Source organism: Peromyscus maniculatus, chromosome 17, assembly GCF_049852395.1.
Source record: "Peromyscus maniculatus bairdii isolate BWxNUB_F1_BW_parent chromosome 17, HU_Pman_BW_mat_3.1, whole genome shotgun sequence".
Classification (NCBI taxonomy): domain Eukaryota; kingdom Metazoa; phylum Chordata; class Mammalia; order Rodentia; family Cricetidae; genus Peromyscus; species Peromyscus maniculatus.
In genome coordinates this window covers 26,629,442-26,653,120 of record NC_134868.1, presented here as the reverse complement: position 1 = coordinate 26,653,120, position 23,679 = coordinate 26,629,442, and the positions used below count along the sequence as shown (strand labels likewise).

At 43.0% G+C, this 23,679-nt stretch overlaps 1 protein-coding gene across 1 annotated transcript in view; it reads left to right on the top strand.

The window, feature by feature from the left end:
* The first annotated feature begins 16,053 nt into the window (after positions 1-16,053).
* Positions 16,054-23,679, top strand: part of Enpp6 (ectonucleotide pyrophosphatase/phosphodiesterase 6) — a 95,883-nt gene continuing 88,257 nt past the window's right edge. The window contains exon 1 of the mRNA XM_006970896.4: positions 16,054-16,394. Coding sequence (XP_006970958.2) covers positions 16,148-16,394 — 247 coding nt within the window. The 5' untranslated portion in view covers positions 16,054-16,147. The remainder of the gene's footprint in view (positions 16,395-23,679) is intronic.

Sequence of the window (23,679 nt, the reverse complement as noted above, 5' to 3'; positions counted from 1 at the left end):
TCTGTGTACCACATGTGTGCCTGTTGCCCTCACATGCCAGAAGAGGACGCTAGATCTGCTGGAACTAGAGTTATGGGTGGTTGTGAGCTGCACAATCCTGGGAATTGAACCCAGGTCTTCTGGGAGAACAGCAAGTGCTCTTAACCACTGAACCGTTTCTCCAAGTCAAATTTCATTAAAACTAACTGCTTCTATTCTATGAAGACATGGTTAAGAGAAGGATAAGACAAACCACAGAATAGACTTGGACTAAAATTTGGGAAAGACACATGATAAAGAGCTGATCGCAAAAATATAAGGAACTTCACACTAGGAAAACAAGCAAGAGAGGGGGAAAGATGGATCAAGAGTTAAGAGCTTTTGCTGCTCTTGCAAACCCAGGTTTGCTTCCCAGCACTCACATGAGGCTAATAACCATCTAGAATTCCTATTCCAGGGGATCTGACACCTTCTTCTAACCACTGAGAACACAAGCCAAGCCAAGCTTGTGGTACACGTGCAGGCAAAAACACTCATACGCATAAAAGAATAGGTAAATAAATGTTTCTTTCAAGAAAGAAAGAAAACAAGTAACCTATTAAGACATGGGCCAAAGACCTCAGCAGACATTTCACCAAAGAATATGTCACGGATAAGCAAACGTGAGAGAGGATGCTCAACATCCCGTAGTCAGGGAAGTACAAACTGAGACATCAGTGAGATGCCACTGTGCAGCTACTTTGCCACTGCCAAGTCTTGGTGACCTTTGGAGCCTCAGGGATTCTCATGCATTCCTGGCAGGAATGCAGAATGGCGTAGCCATTTGGAAGACAGATTCCTATCATTCAATGCAGCAATTCCAGTCCTGGTCATCTCCCCACAGGAGAGAAAAACTCATGTTTATACACAAGCCTGTAAGTGGATGGTCTTCTATCTAAAAATCTAGTACCACATCAAAGATTGTTTGTGCTCTCTATGTTGCATTTGGCAGTTAAATCTATGGTCCATTTGGGCTAATTTGGGGGACAGAGGTAAGTAAGGCACATTCATATCCATTTTTGGGCTAATTTGGGGGACAGAAGTAAGTAAGGCCCATTCATAATTACTAAAAATTAGAAGCAACTGAGATGTCCTTCAACATGTGAAGAGACACATAAACAGTGGGATGTCAAGATAGTGAGACAGTCTATGTGGAAAAGAGGTGAGGTATGAGGCTGTAAAAAGATGTGGAAAGACGTATATGACCGGGTAAATGAAGCCAACCACTGTGCAGCATTGCCCATCGATGACACCCTAGATAAAATAAAACTTTGAAGACAGTAAGTTGATCAGTGGTTGCAAGGGCTTTCTTGGGATGAGGGGGTGGGAATATATGGAACATACATGACTTTTAGGAAGGTGAAAATATCCTTCATGGTAATGTAATGGCAGATACATGTCAAACATTTTTATTTCAGACTAACAGAAACTATACTAAGAGTGAAGCTGGATGTAAATGATTACCCTGTATGTGCTGATGGAAGTCATCAAATGTAACATATATATGTGTATATATATGTATACACACACACACACACACACACACACACACACACACACATATATGCAGTGAGGGAGGCAAAGAGTAAGGGGGCTATGTATGTGGCATAGGGGCCATGTAGGAAATCTCTGGTACCTTCCTCAGTTTCCTGTGAATCTAAAACTGGTCTGTGTTCTAGAAACTAACATCTAAAAACACAGCAAAGATCTGAAGTCAATGTTTAGTCATTTATTTGATAGAAAATCCTGATTTTCCTTGTACCAACTAAGGGGCATTTTACTCACCATGCTTTTATTTGAGGCTATTTATGACATCAAATTTATCTTATTCTCTCTCTCTCTCTCTCTCTCTCTCTCTCTCTCTCTCTCTCTCTCTCTCTCTCTCTCTCACACACACACACACACACACACACACACACATTTTTGTCAAATATATGATTAGCTTCCAAAAAAACACTTTTAAAAGTATTTGGTCTTCAGACTTTAGGAACAATATTTGATAAAAAGGGAAAAGGTTATTGCAACAATAATGATCTTGATTTTAATTACTATTATTAATAACCACTAGTTGATAACCACGTGATGTCTCAGACTCCATTACAGCTGATTCTGTAAAAGGTCTTTCTCAAATCAACAAAATACTTCTGAAGCACAGTGGTCTCAAAAGTCTCAAATAAAAGATGTATACCTAAGCCACTAAAAGCAAAGAATGGACACGACCAAAAATAAACACTAGAAGATGGTGAGGGCAAAGAGAGATGGGATAAATCGGAAATCTGAAAGGGTGCTGTTGAGGGGGGTCGAAGAGCCTGCCGGCTTCCCTTTGTGTTCCCAAGGGCACACTCCTCTGCCTATGTGAAGTCCAGCTTTTTCTCTGCCAGATGAGAAGTCTGCGACTCTGGAAAGAGTTTGAAGCTGCTAATTCTGTCCCTTCTTCAGAGTGGTTCTTCTCGCTCGGCCACAACCAAGATGTGCAGATCTCCTATCAAGATGTTTTAAGTTGACACACTGCTCTGTGTCTCCCTTCCAGTTTCACAGTTTAAATGGGAACTCAAACATATTCATGTGACATCCAGTCCCCCACTTCTCCTAAGAAACAATACCAAGCACGTTGGTTGACTTTTAAATGATTTTTTTTACATTTTAACTCTTTTATAATTAGTGGATATCATCAACCAATCAATCAACCTCTTCCGAGATGATATCTATTTATCCGGCAAAGACATAAAGGAAGAACACGGGGTCATTTGTATCAGAGAGCTTGAGGCGGGTTTCAGAATGGCTTGCTCTTCTCTGTTGTGCTGAGATCACCTCCCTCGGTCTCTGCGGAAGATAGAGTTCCTTTGTTACCTTGGATCATGGTTTAAATTAGCTTAACTTCCCTCCTTTTTCTAATTTATGTGATGGGTGATTGCTTAAAGATGGCGTTTTCCCTACAGTCCAGATCCTGACAAATGGCACTCCTCTGTCATCTAAGACAGAACCTTGGGAGTCATCCAAATGGCCTTCCCTCTCCCTCACCACCCACATGTTCAATTAATCACCAAGACTTGCTGATTTTTTAAAAAATGTTATAACACTGTCTGGCCTGCAAAAGGCATAATACAAATGGCGTCCATAAGCCAACTTTTGGGTGTGCGGAATTGTAATAGATTGTCAACTTTTCAAATAAATGGAACATGATGTTCAAAGACGCAGCACGTTGTCGGATTTCCCTTGCACATTTGCTGTTGTTATCGAGTATTGTACACTTGTGTGCTAACATGCTTGCTGCATGCCTCTGACTGCAACTGGTTTATAGCACTGGATGTTGGCCTTGAGAGCTAACCAAAAACTAAATATTTATCTAATTTACTCTTTTGAATAGCTATGTAAGATTCCATTGTATGAAAATGTATGACACCTATCAATTATACATATTCTTGTTAATTAATATTTAGAATTGTTTGTAATGTTTTGTCTTGGCAAACAGCGCTGAAATAAATATCCATGGACCTATCTCCATGTATAAGGAAGCTTACCGAAGGACACAGTGGAATACGTACGCTGGAGTTTTGCAAATGGGTTCAGGCGTGCAGGATATTTATCTTCTCAAGTAGGACAGGTGGGCGGGACCTGAAACATCAGGAAAATCTGGGCACTGGAGGTTGTCTCCACTTACCCCCACAAGCAATGGCAGTCATCTGGACACTGTACTAGTTAGCATTAACTGACAGCAAGATACAGCCTAAAGTTACTTGAGGAAAGAGTTTCAATGGAGTGGTGACTGCCTAGTCAATTTACCGGATGTTCACGTCTGTAGGGTTTGTCTGGACTGTTGATTGACGGAGGAGGGCCCAGCCGAAGGTGGCGGTAGCATTCCCTGTGCGGTGGATCTGGGTTGTATAAGGAAGCCAAGCAGTGTATTTTCTGTGGTTTCTCCTTCAGGGAACTACTTGGGTTCCTGTGCTGACTTCTCCCCGCGATGGACTGTGACCTGGAAGTGTAAGCTCCACCCGCCTTTTTCTCCTCTGAGCTGCTTTTGGCCAGAGTGTTTGATCACAGTAACAGGATGAAACTAGAACAGACACCACATATACAGGGATTTTCTTTACTTAAAAATTACCCACTCTGAAAAAAATTCTCCACTCTGTACTCAAAACAACCCCATGGGCAAAGGCACTGGTTTCACTCATTGTACAGAGAGGGAAACTGAAGCATAGAAAGAAGCCAAGGAGCACGACCAAGGTAAGTGATGAAGGACTGGTAAAAATGGCGACTGGTCCCTCAGGGCTGCTGAGTGGGGCGATGCTGCTCTTTGGTAAGTTTGCAGAAGCAGAGGTCTAAAGGTCAGCGCTGAGCACCTGCAAACTCACCGGCCGGTGCTACTTGGTTTTGCAAACGCTCCATACCCCTGATGTAGTTCCAGTTCCATCGGAGACTATGCATTAGAGACTCCGCATTTTCATTTGAAATAGACCTTTATTTCCCGGGAAGGAATATCGACGAGCCACATGCTAGCTCTGAGAATCAGCGTCATCTGTTTTTACTGGCTGAGCAGATTACAACGGCAGCGTGAGGCAACGTCGGGCAAGGCTAGCGATTCATCCTCCCCAGGCAAATGGACCGAACCAAAGTCCTATGAAAAATGGAGCTTATATTTTCAAGTGACTACACTTTCCGGGGGTTCCTTAAACGAACGTGAGTGTGTTGGTTTGCTTGCTTTGGGTTAAGGATTATAAATTGTTTGTCACTGGGACAATGAAAGTGTCTCCATACTACAGAAAATCTCCCCCTGCTTCAGCGACGACACTTAGACACTTGGCTATGGCAAGGTGCAAGTAATTGTCGATTTGGTTCATAAGGTAGCTGGATAGATAACACATTGAGTAAGACATCCCTCCTAGCTCCTAAACAATGGGCAATTGTTACTCTATTGTTTTGTATTTTGAAAGACACTTTTATCCTCCCTGTGACCTCTTACTGATGACCAGGATTCTAATTTCAATTAAAAACAAAACAAAACAAAACTTTGTGTTCTGGAAAATTTTTAAATTTCCTGAAGGATTTCCAGCACAATGTGGATGGTTCCCATAAACTTTGTTTTTAACTCTATGATAAAACATAGTATTGTTGCCCAAACTAAGAAATTAGCATTGTTGTAATAGTATTAACTAACTCTTTGGTGTTCACTTGGATTTAGTGAGAAAACTTTCCCTAATTAAAAAAAATTTTTGAACTCTCTCTCTCTCTCTCTCTCTCTCTCTCTCTCTCTCTCTCTCTCTCTCTCTGTGTGTGTGTGTGTGTGTGTGTGTGTGTGTGTGTGTGTGTGTGTGTCTGTGTTTATCTATGTGAGCATGTGTGCATCGGGGTATGTGGATACACAGATGTTCTTATGCATATGGAGGCTAGAGGTTGACATCCATCTTTCTTGATGCCTGCACACCTTATTCTTTGAGGCAGGGTCTCTCACTGAACTGGAAGCAGGATGATTTGGCTAGACCAATGGCCAGCAAAACCCTGGGATGCTCCTGTCCCCAGTACTGGGATCACAGGTACATACCACCACACACAGCTTTTCTATGTTCTTCTGGGGGATTGAACTCAGGTCCCCGGGCTTGCCTGTCAAGCACTTCAGCTGCTGAGCCATCCCCACAGGCCCCTTTTATGATCCTTTCTGATTGAGGAGCTCATCCAGGATTCCACATTGCATACAGTTGTCATGTCTTCCCCGTTGCCTCTGGTTTGTGGTAACTTCTTGGTCTTCCTTTGTGTTTCCTATTCCGGGCTTGTTTCCCATGGTTAGACTGGGATTATGACACTTTTGGAAGAACACCGGTGATGAAGGACCTTTCACACCTTACTACATAAGGAGGCCTCTGACACCCTCGTGGCATCCCAGGTGACAGCAACCTTCCTCAATTAGTTTTTCAGTTATTTGTGCATGTTATAACCAAATGACTGACAGTTTAAGGGAGGAAGGTCTTATTTAGGCTGCAGTAGCAGAATTTTCACACACCAATGATGGATTGGTAGGGTGGATTTTTTTTTTTTTTTTTTTTTTTTTTTTTTTTTTTTTTTGGTTTTTCGAGACAGGGTTTCTCTGTGCAGCTTTGGAGCCTGTCCTGGAACTCACTTGGTAGCCCAGGCTGGCCTCGAACTCACAGAGATCCGCCTGCCTCTGCCTCCCAAGTGCTGGGATTAAAGGCGTGCGCCACCGCCGCCCGGTGTTAGGGTGGATTTTTGACTCATGGCACCCAGGAAACAGAACAAAGAAAGGGGCAAGAGAAGATATGTCCAGTGAAGAAGGTCTCTCGAGTGACCCACTTACTCCAACAAGGCCTCTCTATCCATAATTTCCATCAGAATACATCAGTGGATCAAAGCCTTGATTATAACATCACCCTCATCTATACCCCTCTGAAAACATTTGTATAAACCCAGATATATTCATTATTAATGTAGGCATCTCTCACCTCAAAGACATCAACATTCAGACTAGTCACCACACTGTATCCACGTCACACTTGACAGGTTTCTCCATTGCAAAGTTATTTTCCCTTTTGACTCTATTTCTGGCAGTGAGTCTATCAGTCTATCTACCCTCACCAAGGAGGAAGAGGAGGTGGGGATGGTATCTCTCTTACTGCGATGGGGAGTATCCTTTTTTTCAAAATTCAGTTATTTACTTAGACCAGTCGATCTTCCGTATTTATTTTTATATGTTGGCTTATATTCCAATATAACATTGTTTGTTCTTTGGTCTAAATTGTCTGCTTTCAATCACTGAAAGTTCGTTCAGGTCGGCTCCTGTGTTTCTTTGATATTACCTTATGTTTTGGTCTTCTCCATAATTTCACCACTCACCAGTAAGCGATGCCTTCAACAGTTGCTTCTTTCAAATTCTAATGGTGATGTTTTGGTTTTCCCATCTCAATTTAATCAAGATAACTAAGGATGTTTAGACTTTTTTTCTTTAACGCAGGCTGTGTTTGCCTTCTGAGTTTCAGTGACAGAATGTCTTCTCTTTCCTCCAAAGAGAAGACTATCACAGAAACCTAGGTTTTCACTTAATCTTCAGTACTATAGGTTATCTGTTGTTAGTATCTTCTAAACCATGATTTCCTTTATGTCAGAGAGGTACAAATCCCCTCAGAAAAGGTTAGCTGCGGGATGGAGAGATGGCTCAGCAGCTAAGAACATTTGCTGCTCTTCCAATGGATACAGTTCAGTTCCCACCTTGGGCAATTCACCTGGAACTCCAGCTTCAGGGAGACCCGACACCATTAGCCTCTGTGCGTACTTGTACTGGTGTGTCCACACCCTCCACCACATAGTTTAAAAAAAAAAAAAAAAAGAAAATCCTTTAAGAAAAAGAAAAGGCAAGCTGTAAAACAATTTCTGTACTTTTTGTTTCTTTCCATACTGAAAAAAAAAATTCTCTGGTTCTTTGTAAATATCAACTGACTGTCTCATAATCTAAATTATTTTAATGTTAACTATGTGGATTTAACACAGACCTCGATGTTAAGAGCTTAGTCTCACAACACTGCCTCCACTTCAGATGGCATTGGAAAGTCCAAGAATATCCCTTGTCCTTGTAACTGACTGGATATCAGTATGGGCTCTTGGAACCCATTCCTAGGGTTGATAATTTTCTATGATGGCCATAGCACCTTAGGGAACCACTCACTGACACCCTTTTGCCATAAAGGGCACAGTTCAGAACTGCCAAACAGAAGAGGCATGCCTAACCCTATCCCAAAATACAGCTCTTCCCATTTGCTGTTCTGAACTGTGCCCTCTCCAGTGAATGGGCACAGAGTACCTAAAGCTGGACATTTCTACAATGGGAGGAGTGAGGGGTAAGTTTTAAATTATTCATAATAAGCTCTTTTCAACCACGCCTGAGTTTATGATAGTACTTAGAGAATGGGGCTGATCGTCAGAAGAAGCATGTAATAAGACGGTTGGAAATTTCTGTTTCTTCTTTCATGGAGGTAAGGGAGAGGGACTACCGGGTGGGTTAATCATCCATAGTGACTATCGATCAATCATGCCTGCATATGAGAACGCCATAAGAATTCCTCACAGTGGAGATTCCAGGTTGGTGAGTATACAGTGGCATTGGGGAAGATATGTGAGGGCCAGGAGACTATGGAAGATCTCCATTTTAGAAGCTCTGTTCCTGGGGCTGTGGGCCGGGACCAAATACCTATTCCTTGTTATAATCACACCACCATACAGCCTTACCAAGAGCTCTAGCTGGTGATTGCATGTGAAGTTCGCTGTGTTACAGGACATGGATATTACTGTTCTTGCTTTCACCTGCAGTATTATTGCCTCCATGCTTCCAATGCCTGCTTCTCACAGCTTAATTTTTTTTTGCACTTATGTATTTATGCTCACCTGTGTACGTTTGGAGGTCAGAGGTTAACAAGGACAACAATGAGAGAATCATTCAGGAGCTGATTCTCTCCTTCGGTGAGTTCCGAGGACTGATCTCAGGGCCAGCCTTGGTGGAAAGTGCCTCTGCTTGCTGAGCCCATCTTACAGGCCCTAAAGCTTGTTTCTCAAAATAGAAGTCTAGTGATGGTATGATCTTGTTCAGGCTCAGTCTTTGTGTGCTGCTGTAAGTGGTGGTACCCAAGTCTCTCTCTCTCTCTCTCTCTCTCTCTCTCTCTCTCTCTCTCTCTCTCTCTCTCTCTCTTCTCTCTCTCTCTCTCTCTCTCCCTCTCTTTCTCTCTCTCTCTCTCTCTCTGTATGTATGTATATATGCATGTGTCTGTCTGTCCATCTATCTAATTTTACTCTAGCTCCTTTAACTTCAATTTTAGTAAGGTGAATCTATGATCTTTTCTATATAGATCTTCGCTGCCTTTTAATTGTTCAATGTACACATACAATTATCTGAGTGATACAAATCCACTGGAAACTGAACTCTGAGTTCAATCTTTCCCAAGGTCAGCAGTATGCTGTGTGATGCTCAAAGCTGGGAATCGGCAATGCGCTGTTGGTGTTAACTAACTCTTAGGCACACCATTTAACTTGGAAGACCTAGTTTCCATTTTTAGGCCAGTCTGGTCTACAAATCACGTTTCAGGACAGCCAGGGCTGTTACACAGAGAAACCCTGACTGGAAAAACAAACAAACAGACCTAGCTTCCTGGTTTGTAAAATAGGAGCAGTCAGATTGTACCTGATGGTTAGGTATTAGCAGACTCCAAGGTTGTTAGGGATGGCCCCCTTCCTCATAATCAGCTGCCTGTAAAACCAGGAATGGATACTGTAGGACTTTGATTACCCGTCAAAAGAATAGAATCTGAGTCAGATCTGTGGTCCAGAGTTGAGACATATATTTGAGCTGCTGAAACGTCATGAATAGCTGACTGTAGAATCCTGATAAGATTTCTGTCTATCCAGAGGCTTTCTGATAGAGAAACTCCCTCTTAAGAGTTAACTCAAAAGAGTTTGTTGATCACTTGCACAGGAAAATGCCTCTGTAGAAACTGACACAGAGACTGTGGAAACAGTATAAAGCCTACCTAAAATGTAGGCTAGCACAACGACCTCATCAGCCATTGTCCACTCTCGTCCCTTTGAAAGAGTGCTTGTCTCAGTCAGGGTTCCTATTGCTGTGAAACGACACCATGATCACGGCAACTCTTATAATGGAAAAACATTTAACGGAGGCTCACTCACAATTCAGAGGTTTAGTTCATTATTGTCATGGCAGGAAGCAAGGCTGCATGAAAGGTAGGCATAGTGCTGAGGAGGTAGGTGAGACTTCTACATCTTGTTCCGCAGGCAACAGGAAGGAGTCTGAGTGTCACACTGAGTTGTAGCTTGAGCAAAGGAGACCTCAAAGCCCACAATGACACACTTCCTCCAAGGCTATACTTATTCCAACAAAGCCACACTTCCTAACAGGGCCACTCTCTTTGAACTTATGGGGGCCAATTACATTCAAACTACCACAATGCTCTACCAGAATGACCTTGGTCATACCGACTCTCAGCCTTGAGTATGTGCCCTCGATAAAGGTTTGGTTTGCCATTGCCCGCCCTCAGCCCCTGCGAGCGCTTCACTTTATAACAAACCCCACATGTCTTCTACACTGTGCTCTGTGTGTCTCATCTAAATTCTTTCAGCAGAGATCACAAAGACCGGAGAGCTGATGGGAAGCCACAGCTGGATGGCAGACACACTGTGGTTCCTGATGTGATGTAATGACACTGTGGTGCACTGTGTTGCTGAGCTGTGTTTAGTAGGTCTGATGTACTAATTGAATCTTCAGCCTTTGATACTTCTGCCTCATAGGTTGGGATTTTCGGAATATAATATCATCATAAATCGAGGAATATCTACAACACACGATTTTCTCTAAAAGAAACAAATGCTTCTTTGTTTTTGCACATTGGAAACAACACACAAAATGAGACACTTTCTAAAAAAATTTTTTGTTAGTTTATACATATGGGTGTTTCCCCTACACATATATGGCCATGCACCACAGCGTGTGATACCTATGGAGGCCAGAAGTGGGAATCAGGCTCTGGGGACTGGAGTTACAGATGGCCGTGAACCACTGTGTAAGTGCTGTGAATTAAACCAGAGGGGTGAGAGTAGGTATGGTCAAAGAATGTTCTGGTAGAACATTCAGATGTGAGAGTGGACAATGTCTGGTGGGATCATTGTGCTAGCCTACATTTTAGGTGTGCTTTGTACTATTTCTGCAGTCTATGTTATTTTCCTACACTGGTTCAAAGCCAGTGCACTGAACCACTGAGCTGTTTCTTCAGCTCTGAGTCTCCCCTACCAACCCCACCCCCACATTTTTAAAGAAAGTTTGTGCTCAGAGTTAGAATCCCAATATATGTCCCAAATATTCAAGGTTGAATTTCCAAACTGAATACCAATGAGAGATCAGGAGAGAAAGGTCTCCACTTTCATATCTGGAAACCTCCCCCTCCTGGGACAGTGGGGGTGGGGGGAATCAATGGTTTAGTGTATTCAAAATAGCCCAACACCTTATTCAGGAGTTGTAGTAAAGTGGCCCACACTGCTCTCTCCAGGAGTACCCAGAGACAATGACAGGCCTGAAGTAGACAGCCATCAGCAATTTTTACAGCTAAAAAACAGGCCTGTGTCTCTCAAATCCAGTCCTGTCTTGGGTGATTTCTGGATGGGGACTGTTAGGGAAAAAAAAAAAGATTCTCTCATTGCTAGATCCCAGATTTGGCTTCTAGGGCAAAGGTAAAGTATTATTGTTACTGGGTAACTCCCCGGTGGAACAATTCCAAAAGTCAGAAGCAGAAGACATATGGGCCATGGGTTTAGATTTACTTATTTGGGACTCGCTCTTGGGGTCTTTTCTGAAAAGAAAATGTAAAGTCTTAATTTATTCTCTGATATTTTACTGTGAGTATTTTCTGAAATACTGGGTTTTTATTTTGGACAGATTCGCCCAGTTAGTAATTGCTCTGGGTGATTTTTGTCAACTTGACATAAACTAGAGTCACTTGGAAAGAGGGAAGCATAATTGGAGAATTGCCTCCATCAGATTGGCCTGTAGACAAGTCTGTGGGACACTTTCCTGATTAATGATTGATGTGGGAGGGCCCAAGCCCACTGTGGGTGGTGTCAGTTCTGGGCAGGTGGTCCTGGGATATATAAGAAAGCAAACTGAGAAGATCATGAGGAAGAAGCCAGGAAGCAGCGTTCCTGTAGGGCAGTGGTTCTCAGCCTTCTTAATGCTGTGACCCTTTAATACAATTCCTCATGTTGTGATGACCTGCAACCATAAAATTATTTTCATTGCTACTTCATAACTGTAATTTTGCTAGTGTTACAAATCATAAACACCTGACATGCAGAATATCTGATATGTGACCCCAAAGGGGTCGCAACCCACAGGTTGAGAACCGCTGCTCTATGGTCTCTGTTTGTCCCTGCCTCCAGGTTCCTGCTTTGGCTTTCCTTGATGAGATGGTGGCCGGTAACCTGTAAGCCAAATAAACCTTTCCCTTTGCTTTGGTTAGTGTTTTATCACAGCAACAGAAAGCAAATTCTGACAGTAATTCCCTAGAGTCTGACAGCTATCAGGGTACTTAATAAGTCCGAATAGGTCCTCTTTAAAGCTAGTTACATGAATGACTACCTCTGTAGGTCTTTAGGGGAACTAGGTCCCTAGCTGAACAGGGTTTGGATGAGAATCCTGGGAAGGGGTTGGTAGAAATGTGTTTTGTTACACAACTAAGTAATTTACTTTTTGGTTATACATTCTTCCTTGGTATTTAAGACCATGTGGGTAGCCAAAAATTAACATCATAATCATCATCATCGCCAGTCAGGACTGTGTAGGGATGACCCTTAGAGATCTATTATAAGTAGGTTTCTAAGGAGCATCCCCAGGACGCCTTTAATTTTTTTTTTCTATCCAGTTGTGTTATCTGGACTGGGTCCAGGTCTTGCTGACTATGTGGCTTCCCTTGGAAGCCTCGAGGATACTTTTCTCTGTAATTAAATTACCCTGATCTTTACAGAATGTACACTGACTACAGCCGGACCGCTGGGTCTCCATGACCTCTCTGATAAAAACAGCAGGCGACTCACCAGTCCGAGGTCCTAGCAGCTGGCCTGGAGAAAAGGCGAACATGGAAAGGGGGCTCTTTTTGAAGGCCCTTCCTCTTTATTAGTCTTGGTGTCTTATGGCTGTTGGAAACCTGGAGGGTCAGACACACCAGTCCTAGAGAGTGAGCAGGGACTTAAAATGAACTGTTGTATAACATTCAGAGCAGTGGTCTTCACCCTTCCTAATTCTGCAACCCTTTAATACAGTTCTTCATGTTGTGGATCCTCAGCCTCAAAATTATTTTCATTGCTATCGCATAACTGTAATTTTGCTACTGTTATGAACTGTAATGTAAATATTTGTGTTTTCCGATGGTCTTAGGTGACCCCTGTGAAAGGGTCCTTTGACCCCAAAAGGGGTTATGACTCCCAGGCTGAGAACCACTGATTTAGATAAAGCATATGAAGACAAACAGATTTTTTAAATAAATCTTGAGTCTGTTAAGACTCAGTTTCAGAAATCACTCAGTTAAAAATTGGCAATTACCCATCGAAAGAATGAATTAATTTCAGACATTTTTTACTCTAGTGATAATTGGAAATTTATATATCAATCCTGTTATATCTAAAAAAAGTTCATACAAGAAAAAGCATGATAATAAACATTATTACTTTAAAATAATAAAACCGATTACTTAAACCAGAAATAATGCAAATAATGAATTCTGCTCTCAAGAAGCATGAAGAAAAGCAACAAAATAAAACTATAGGAAGGAGAAAGACTTTAGTAAAAGTATAGGTTACATTAATTAGCTAGAAAAGAGCAGAATTTATAAATACATTGGAAATCTTAATAATACAATTTAAACACTTGTAAGACAAGACCTAAAGCAGAGATAAAACCAACATATTAAAAGACAAAGTGGAACCAAGGAAATGGAGAAGACTGCAAAGGAGTCAGTGTGTAAACTGAAAACTGGATAACTAATCCTGGGTATCATATCACCAAGACAAGCTAGGGAGATTAGTAAGCATGTAAAATCTTTAAGAGAAGACTCAGTTTCCTTGACAAACTTAGCAGAAAACACAATTATCTTGATGAAACATAAAAACTCTCTTTATCAAAAGCCAGTTATTATAAATGTTGCCAAGAGCGGATGAATAACTCAGTATTTTAGCGGGAAACTGGAGACTGAAACTGAAAACATGGACACGTGAAGTGTTGAATTCTTAACAATAATAACAGAGCAACGTTGTCGAGAGCAAAAGGCCAAAATGAAAAGCCAAACTAGAGAGCAAAACCATCCATGAAAAGCCAAACTAGAGAGCAAAACCATCCATGAAAAGCCAAACTAGAGAGCAAAACCATCCATGAAAAGCCAAAATAGAGAGCAAAACCATCCATGAAAAGCCAAAATAGAGAGCAAAACCGTCCATGAAAAGCCAAAATAGAGAGCAAAACCATCCATGAAAAGCCAAAATAGAGAGCAAAACCGTCCATGAAAAGCCAAACTAGAGAGCAAAACCATCCATGAAAAGCCAAACTAGAGAGCAAAATCATCCATGAAAAGCCAAAATAGAGAGCAAAACCATCCATGAAAAGCCAAACTAGAGAACAAAACCGTCCATGAAAAGCCAAACTAGAGAACAAAACCGTCCACTCTCTACCAGGACAGAGAAATGTAGCAGTCATTTTATGCTCATTTTAAAAGTATGAACCTGATTCTCTCCTAAGCTCTCCTAAGCTCGTGAGTTGCCAGGGGTAACCCCAAGGCAAATATGTGGACTTGTCCAGTTAGCAAAACTCAGGTTTCAGGGTCCAGCTGAGTCTGCAGCTTCCTTGGCTTCTTCCTGGGAAGAAGGTCTTTTAATATGCACAATGCTCAGGGCTGGGCACCCAGCAGCTGTTAGCATATTTCCCTTCCCTTCCCATCTTTGCAATTTTTCATTCTTTTCTTCCCCATCCTCTTCTTTCATGTCTTGTCTTTTCTGTTTAGTGAAGTGATAATATGTTACTATTACAAACAGATAAGAATAAAATTGTGTAGCCAGGAGGTGGTGGCACACACCTTTAATCCCAGCACTCGAGAGGCAGAAGCAGGCAGATCTCCGTGGTTCAAGGGCAGCCTGCTCTACAGAGCAAGTTCCAGGACAGCCAAGGCTACACAGAGAAATACTGTCTTGAAAAAAACAAAACAAGAATGAAATTGTGTTTTCAAACTAAGAAACATTATGAGTAAGCTATGCTTTTTCTAGTTTTAATAAAAAATGAGTTTAATTGCAAAAGGCATGACCTTTTTATTAGAGAAAAGAAAAAAATGAAGTTTCCTTGTTTTCTGCATCACCTAGATGTAATTTGGCTGATTTCTTTTTATCCATGGCGCCAACGTGAAGGTTTGACTTTAACACAGGGATGGTGACACAGGAGAAGGATGTCAGCCAGTCAGAACCATGAAGGTGAATGAGAGTGACCACAGACTAACCAAGCCTTTGTGGTTTCCTCGGGATCCAAGCAACCCTATAACACTAATACCACCCAATATTTTCTAAGTCGCTCTGTGGCCACACATATATTACTAGCTTTTATATAAACATCTCATTTAATGTTGCACCAGATGTAAGAACCACTTGAGGGTTCCTGCGGCCTGGAGACTTAGTCTTTGCCATCTCCTTGATAAACTGGACCTTCTTCTCCTTCCCAGACTCCTCCTGTGACGGGCTCCTCTGCCTACTTATTCCTGTGTAGGAACGTGCTTGGTTGTGTCAAGCTCTTTTTACCATGACAAAGCCGCATCCTCCATCTCCCCTTTACCCTCATGAACAATGCTGCCTCAGTCCAGCCTGTTAGGCCTGACCTCTTCCGAACCATTCTAGAATCTTCTCTCTGGCTCTGTAGCGCCTCTCTTTATCAACTCCCCCTCCAGGTGAGTGCCAGGCACCAAGGGTTTATTTGCACTTGAAAAATAAAAACAGCAACCCTGCATTTAGGGGCATACGAAGACAAAAGTCAGTAGTGGAGACCTAGATAAATAATTTGTTTTTGAAGGCTGTGGCTATGACAAGACCGCATAGCTCACAATAGCTCACCTGAACATATTCTCTAGTTTATCCCCTAAGACTTCGGGGTTTCTAAATGGTTCAGTGAAGAGGTCAGAAGGTTTAAATCAGGCAGTACAAGTTTGCAGACTTCCCTTCTCCCTGGCTCCTCCCTGTGGCCAGCACAATTACAAACTTAAGCGTTGACTTGGTCATCTTCTAAGACTCTGCCTCTCGGTGGATGTTTATATTTATAGAACATTCTACTAAAAACAATAAGGTTGTATTTTCTCTTGTTAACTCGAGGGTGTTAGGGAATCCTGCCTATCCAGAGGTAGTCAGTCTCTGGACTTTGTGAGGGGGAGCAGAAAGGTTTTTAGAAATGGAGTGCTGTTCCTTTAAATTCTGCAAGTGAACTTGGCTTAAGAAGGCCAGCAGCTCCAGGTCCAGCCCCTAGAAGACAGAACAGCTCCAGGCTCTCCATCCTCGGACTTTGCAAGGGGACAGTGGTGCCAGCTGGCTCGGGCAGGCTTCTGGCAGCATGGCAGTAAAGCTTGGGGCCTTCCTGCTGGTGTTTGGGCTCAGTGTGGTGTGGCCAGGGCCAGCTGCTGCCCACCGGAAGCTCCTGGTGTTTCTCCTCGATGGTTTTCGCTCAGACTACATCAGTGAGGAGGTCCTGGCGTCCTTGCCTGGTTTCAAAGAGATTGTGAACAGGGGAGTCAAAGTGGATTACCTGACTCCAGACTTCCCCAGCCTCTCCTACCCCAATTACTACACGCTAATGACCGGTGAGTACCTACCGTGTCCACTTCTTCGAGAGGAGGGTGCAGATGCCCTCTGACGTTGGGAATCTTAATGTTTATATGTCCTGAGTCCCTCAGGACATGAGGGATGTGCAGGAGTATACGGTCCCAGCTAACTCTTTCATTTTGTCATAGCTGTGTTTTTCTACCAATGTCCTCCCAAGGAACGATTTTGCATTGTCTGTAAAGAGAAGAGAGGACAATAACAAAAAACGGAAATTGGAGATTTAAAAAAGTGGTTATTGTTGTTTGCTTCATAGATTAAAAAATAATAATAATAACATCGCATCTTCTAAGTTCAGGTGTAGAAGACTGACAGGTCTCTGGGAATCTATCCCAAGTCCTTCCGTCCCTTTCCTGCGGTCTGGATTCTTGCAGACTGACTTATCAATGTGTAAGACAGTGACCATTACTCTCTGGATCCCTCGGCAGGGAACTTCATTTCCAGATGACTTGGAAGACACATTTTAGGTCACACTCTTCAGTGTTCCCCAGCAATGCCACCCTCTGCTTTGACCTTTTTGGGGGCCTTATAAAATGATACAGAGACGAATTGTTTTTGTTGTGGAATTCAGATTGCCCAGCATCTATGAAATGGGGGGGGGGGTTGGCAAAATGTAAGCACAAACCCCTAAAGAAACAGACAAAATTCCAACTGCTCATTTGGGAAAAGTGGATTTGGCTAAAGATGACCTCCCTCCATCTGGAATTGCCTGAATGTCAAAGGTGATTCCAGAAGGCTGAGCTGTGTAATGATTCTTAACTTCTGTTTTTTTTTTTTGTTGTTGTTGTTGTTTGTTTGTTTTTCATCTAACCTTGCAAAATCAGCAAGAGATGTTCAGAAAGTTTGGGGTTTTTTAAATTTTTTTTCCAGCCAGCTATCCAGGGAGGCTAAGAATGCAGTCATTGCGAGACTTCACCATGTGCTCTGAACTCACGGAGAACTTTGAAATTACATTACCAGACAAGACTTGAGAACTGCGATATCTCATTAAATAGCTTTATGGAACTCCAAAGCCAAAAGAGTCTGAAAATATGCAATGGTGTCTTCAACTGTGTGTTCCAAACATAGAAACAATCCAATAAATGATGGTCACAGAAAGGGGCCAGGAACCCTGGGATTTCTGTCTTGTATGGGTGTCCTAGGTATACACAAAGTCACCATGAGCTGACCCCCCAGATTAAAGGGAATATATACTTTGGAGAATTAGAAATGAAGATATGGGAAAGAAAAAACTCAGGCTGCACACAGCAAGGAATTTATTTGTTTCCCCAACTAACAGATAAACCAGTCTCTAAGATAAACAGTTAACAAAGGACTGACTATTGGCCTTCCCTTGGTCTGTCAGTCCATGCTCACTTGCTTGCTCATTGGGAAGCAGTTTGCAGGCTTCTGGGTTACACATAGATGCTATTGTGTGTCCCAACCCAATTCTGCATGGGGAGTGTCACACATACTGGCCACCTCCCTCCACTTGTCTTTCAGAGCCTGCTGGGAGACACAATTCATAAGCTGCCACGTGCAGCTTTTTCAGTTGCAGTGGAGAAAGAACAAAATCTGGTTTGTAAAGTCTGACCCCAGTAAGTAAAAAGGGGCTATTGCAAACCCACACAGACGTGGAGCCAGTGACATGGACGTTTGTTTTTCAGACCCACATGGCTGACATGGCACAGGATGAGTTTGCATGAAGTCTCTGTAAAGCAAATATACACACTTCTTTTCAGGCTATAGGTCTCTAGGGGATATGGGCTAAGTGATCCCATGAGCATTGTACATCCTCAGCCTGTGTTTCTTACTAGTCTCCAGAGAGAAAGCTATCCCATGGGGAAGGACTATAGCGCCAAGCACACAAAGCTCTCATCCTAATTTTGACAATAAAGCTAGCCAAAGGAGGAAGAGGAGGAGGAGGAGGAGGAGGAGGAGGAGGAGGAGGAGGAGGAGGAGGAGGAGGAGGAGGAGGCCACATATACCTTCTGTCTATAGATTTTTAGATGGTAAATACATTATCTGATTTGAAAGTCTTTTCTGTTTGTTTTTTAGAAATGATACTAGATGTAGGCTGTGGCCAGCCAGACTCACGTTTATATTGAGATGTCTTTGGATATGATTCATCCTGCACCTGAGGAGTAAACTCACAGTTTGGGGGAAGAATTTTCAGACTATGAAATCTACCTGTATCATTTTCACTGTCCAGTAACTGACCAAAGGACAAATTTAGACTTTTTTTCCACTTGATGTCAAGAAATTCCATTTGTGCTTGCTTCTAAGGAAGAATATACCCATTGACAATTCTATTTAAGCATATGGTTTGAGCATCTGAGCATTTTATAAACCAACAAAATTGTTAGGTAGATCATACCCAAAGATAGATTGTTGGGATTTCTCAGAATTCATGAGAGAAGCTGTTCTTGCTTCATTACGTGGATTAGTGTGCATAAGATCAAAAGCCCTTAATATTTTTTAATTTCACATAATGAAGGATAATGGACTGTTGGAAGGAAAACACTGCTGGCCTTGGAGTCAGAAAAACTTACTTGGAGTCCTTGCAGGAAGGACTTTGACAATCCTCTGATTGCCCTCAGCCTCTGTGTCCTCGACTCCAGTGTAAAATAAGATGAATTAGCAGGGCCTAGATCTCTCCTGGGTTTCAGGTGCTGCTGGATGCAGGAATGGAAGTGAGTGATGTACGGGAGTTCAGGATGTTCAGGATTGGTCTTCCGTCTGTTGTTTAGATGTGGCGTGCTCCACAAGGCTTCCATGTGCTGGAGGCTTGGTCCTCCGTGTAGTTATGTTGAGATACGCTATGTAAGCTCTCAGAGGGAAGGACTACCAGGAAGTCCTTGGATCAACGCAGGAACCCACTCTCAGGAGAGAAATTAATGTAGTTCTCATGGAATCGGCGAGGTCTCGCAAGATTAAATTACCATAGAAACTCGAGCCCGATCCCTGGATGTTCTCTGGATTTCTAACATGAGATATGATTTATTTCTTCCTCGTGTTCTACTGCCATGATGCCAAGTGTTGTCAGGACTTTGACAAAGACCAAATCAATGGAACCACCCAAATCTGGGACTTACAGCCTCTAGGACTGTAAACCAAACAAGCTAATTTTCTTTATAAAATCCTCCACCTCAGACATTTCATGGTAGTAACAAAAGTCAGATCAATACAACCTTCTAGGGAGGCTTTTATACAGACATTAACAAATGCACAAGACAGAATTTTCTAGAGTAGTCAATGGAATGTCGTGGTAAATAAAGTTATTTATAATCAGAGATTCTCCTGCCCCCGTCTAACAGGAAGAAGCCACTGTGCTGATTATCTCCCCAGCCCCCAAAGGTGTTTCCAACAGGATGATTGTGAACAAAATTCTGATAGTGATTAAGAAGATGAATCGATTGATTGCTGTAATCACCGAGTCTTAAAACAAGGTCTTTCACCAAGGGAGGTGTACACTGCATTTGAGGGAAAAAGTCACTCAGAGAATAGATACCTACTATATTCTAAAATATATCACAATGTATTGTGAGCTCAGTTGTCCATACGCTGCCCAAATTCTAGGAGGCATTCCCATCCACACTATATCAGAATGTGACTAGGTTTGTAATCAGGTCTTCAAAGAGTGATTATGTTAAGATGAAGCATTAGATTAGGGCTTTGTTACACTATAACCAGCGTTCTTATAAGAAAAGGAAGAAAAAAAGTTGTATTTTTTTTTCCCCCAAGCCAGGCAAGTGGTGGTGCACACCTTTAATCCCAGCACTAAGGAGGCAGAGGCAGGTGGATCTCTGTGAATTCGAGGCCAGCCTGACCTTACAGAATGAGTTCCAGGAGAACCAGGACTACACAGAGAAACTCTGTCTCAGAAAGAGGAAGAAGAGGGGGAGGGGGAGGGGAAGGAGGAGGGGGAGGAAGAAGAGGAGACTCCAGGTGTGTGGTGCGTGTAGAGAAAAGGCAAGGTTATGCCACAACAAGGAAAGGTTCAAAGAGAAACTTCAGAAGAAACCAAATCTGGCATCCCTTTATGCTTGAACCTCTGGCCCCCAAACTGCGAATGAGTTTATCCTGTTTAAGCCACTCCGCCTGGGGTATTTTGCTACAGTATTCTGTTTGGGTGTGAGCTTGTCGGGGGTCAGGGTGGGGAAAACTGGACTAACACAAACAGACAGGATCCAGAAGCAGGTCAGAGAAGAGAATTTTCTTCTAGTCACAGGAGCACGAGGAAGCATTTTTGTTGGGACTGAGCCATGTAGCCCAGGTTAGCTCCGAGCTTTTGATCATCTTGCCTCAGCCCCCTTATTGGCGATTGGGATTACAGATAAGCTCTTCTGTGTCTGGCTATGAGAAAGCAAGGCGAAGCTTAGATTTGAGTGGGCATAAATAGGCAGAAGCATGGCTTATGTTGCTGTATCTACCTTTCTGCATATTCTGAATCTGAAGTTCAGTGTGTGTGGATCAAGTTAATGTTAGTTAAAATGCAACCACGGTTTCAATGTGGTTAGAGTACATTCTGCTTAAGTTTGTTTTACTGGGGATCTTTCTGGAAAATGAGAGTTTCCTTGGTAGGCAAATTCACTTTTAACATGGTGATTTCACATAAAATTAATGGAGAGAAAAAGAGTGATTTGTTCAATCCAGGTCATGGGTCAGAGAAAATGCTATCCAGAGTAACATAGCATTGTTTTGCTAAGGCCAATGGAATGCTTGTCAGTTTTTGAAACGCTTGGCTAAGAAGTTCAAGTGGCCCAGAAGTGTCCTCTGTAGTCATTTTAAAAAGTCTGCCAAGATATGAAAATGTGCTGAAGCGGTCATTCCTACACTTAAAAACAGCAAATAAGAATCGAGGGAGGGGCGGGCTGAGTGTTAGCAGGATGTTAGCAGGAGAGCCGGCTAGAAGGTAAGGAGCAGAGTTAGCCTGAGACCCAGGACAAGGGGCTCCTCAGGATGCATCCAGGAGGCGGCAAGAACCTGAGTAAGGATGCTTTGTAAATCCTTTGTGGGGATCAAAGCAAAATCCAGGGCGCTAAGTGTCCCTCATTAGTATCTGTGCCAGTGTGCTTCCTATCACACGCCCAGAAACTGCATGTGATGTAAATTCTTACCAGATACCAAGGACCCAGCATGCTAGGGCTAACAGACTGCATGGTGAGACAGGCTTCCCTACAGTTTAAAGAAAATGCCTGATGTAAATTAAAACCAGCCATCACTTGGACCAAAGGAGATCAGTATAGGAAGTACTCAAACAATCACATTTTGAGAAAAGTACCCATTCACAGGCTTTTGCAGAATTCAGGCCATTGTGGGAGTAAGGCATGAAGTCCATGAACCTCTATTCACCCATAGCACCGGGGAGAATGAGACAACACCCTTGGCTTCCTCTCCTCTCTGCCCTGGAATTCAGCACTGACGCAAGACCACTAACCCTGGATGTTAAGCTCCTCACATTTAAATGCCTCTACTAGTGAGTGTTCTGGAACTGGGCATCTTTTTCTCTTGTCCCTTTCTCTCATACCAACCCCTTAAGCTTCTGTTTTCACAAGTGACATCCTAGAGATCCAGGCTCCGTTCTTCACTTCAAGGACCTGGCCCAAGGCCAGCATTTGTCACCCCGATGCTCCCCCTCTTTGGCAGCCCATCTATGTGTCCCCATGCCCCGCTCTGTTCTCTCTACTTCCTCTTTGTTGATTGACCGTTAGATCCTTTCTCCTAGCTCTTCCTCATCTTCCCGATCTTTCTCTCTCATGGCCGGAGTCCCCTGAACTTTCAGGGTTCATCCCCAGTCTGTGTTTCTTCCACTCTCCTTGCCAGGGTCCGGTGGAAACCACGCCCATGGTTGCCAAGAGTCACTTCCCTGCTCCGGCTCTTCTGTGTCCTATCGTCACGTGAAAGAACCAGGGAAGTCTTTGGAAAACATGCATCTGTCTGTGTCACTCTTCTGTCAAGCCTTCCAGAGAGTCCACTGTCACTTCAAGCGAGAGTCCTTACAAAAGGGGCTCCAAGCTGCTCTTGTTTTACCTTGTCTCTGACCACCTTCCCCAGGCCGCTTCACATCTGTCATTTGGGTATTCTTACTGAACCAACTGTGTGCCCGTCTCAAGACACATCGAACTGCCTGCTTCTTCCCGGCACCCTCAAAGCCCCCAAGGCTGTCCCTCTGCCTCTTCTGCCTCCTTCCCCAAAGCTCTGGCAGCAGCTGCATCTTTCCCCACCCTCCTGAACTGGAACAGCTGAGCCTCAGATGAGTGAACCCTGTTGAACCTGGGTCTTGGACTTCTGGCCTCCAGAACTTGAGAAAAAAAGTAATTCTTTTGTGTAAACTACCCTATTATGACCTTGTAAATGAACCAAACAAGATTGACACCTGTCTGTCGCTGGAAGAGTTGAGGGTTTCCAGACAGGCTGCATCCATTCCCAACCCTACTTTGTGAGAGTTTCTGGAGACTTCTGCCCTGAAATTAAGGCACTGGTAGCGTTTGAGTTTCCTAGGACTTCCATAACAACGACTACAAAAATAAGGTGGTTCACATCAACTAGAATTGATCTCCTCACAGTTTTTGTGGCCAGAAGTCTAAAATTAGAGCGGTGACAGGGTTATGTTCTGTTGTCGGAAGATTTCCTGTGTCCCAGCCTGCCGGCAGTCAGGACAAATCTCTCCCACTCCAGTCCCCTAAGTAAACACACAGAGGCTTATATTAATTATAACTGCATGGCTATTAGCTCAGGCCTATCACTGACTAGCTCTTACACTTAAACTCAGACCATTTCTGTTAATCTATAGGTTGCCACGTGTTCCATGGCTTTACCTGTGTGCCATTACATGTTGTTCTCTGGACGGCGGGCTGGCGTCTTCTCACTCAGCCTTCCTCTTCCCAGAATTCTCCCCATCTGCTTGTCAAGCCTATAATGTTCTCTCTGAAGGTTCTAGGGTGCGTGTGGCTCAGGCCTCTCTCTTGGCTTCTAGTACTGCCAGTCATCCTTGGTATTGTTTGGTCTGTAAGAGCTCTCTCGGCCTCTGTTGTCACATGGTATTCTACCTGTTCGTATCTGCTGCCTTCCTTGTGGAAGGGACACTCCTCTGATGATATCACAATAATTTTGCTATTCCTGAAAGGCTGTGATATTTTAGTTGTCATCTCAGGATAATGTAGAATCATCTGGGAAGAGAATCTCAATGAGGGGTTGTCTACACTGAGTTGGCCTGTGGGCAGCTCTGTGGGAGGTTGTCTTGATTGTTAATGCCAAATGATGTGGGAAGACCCAGCCTACTGT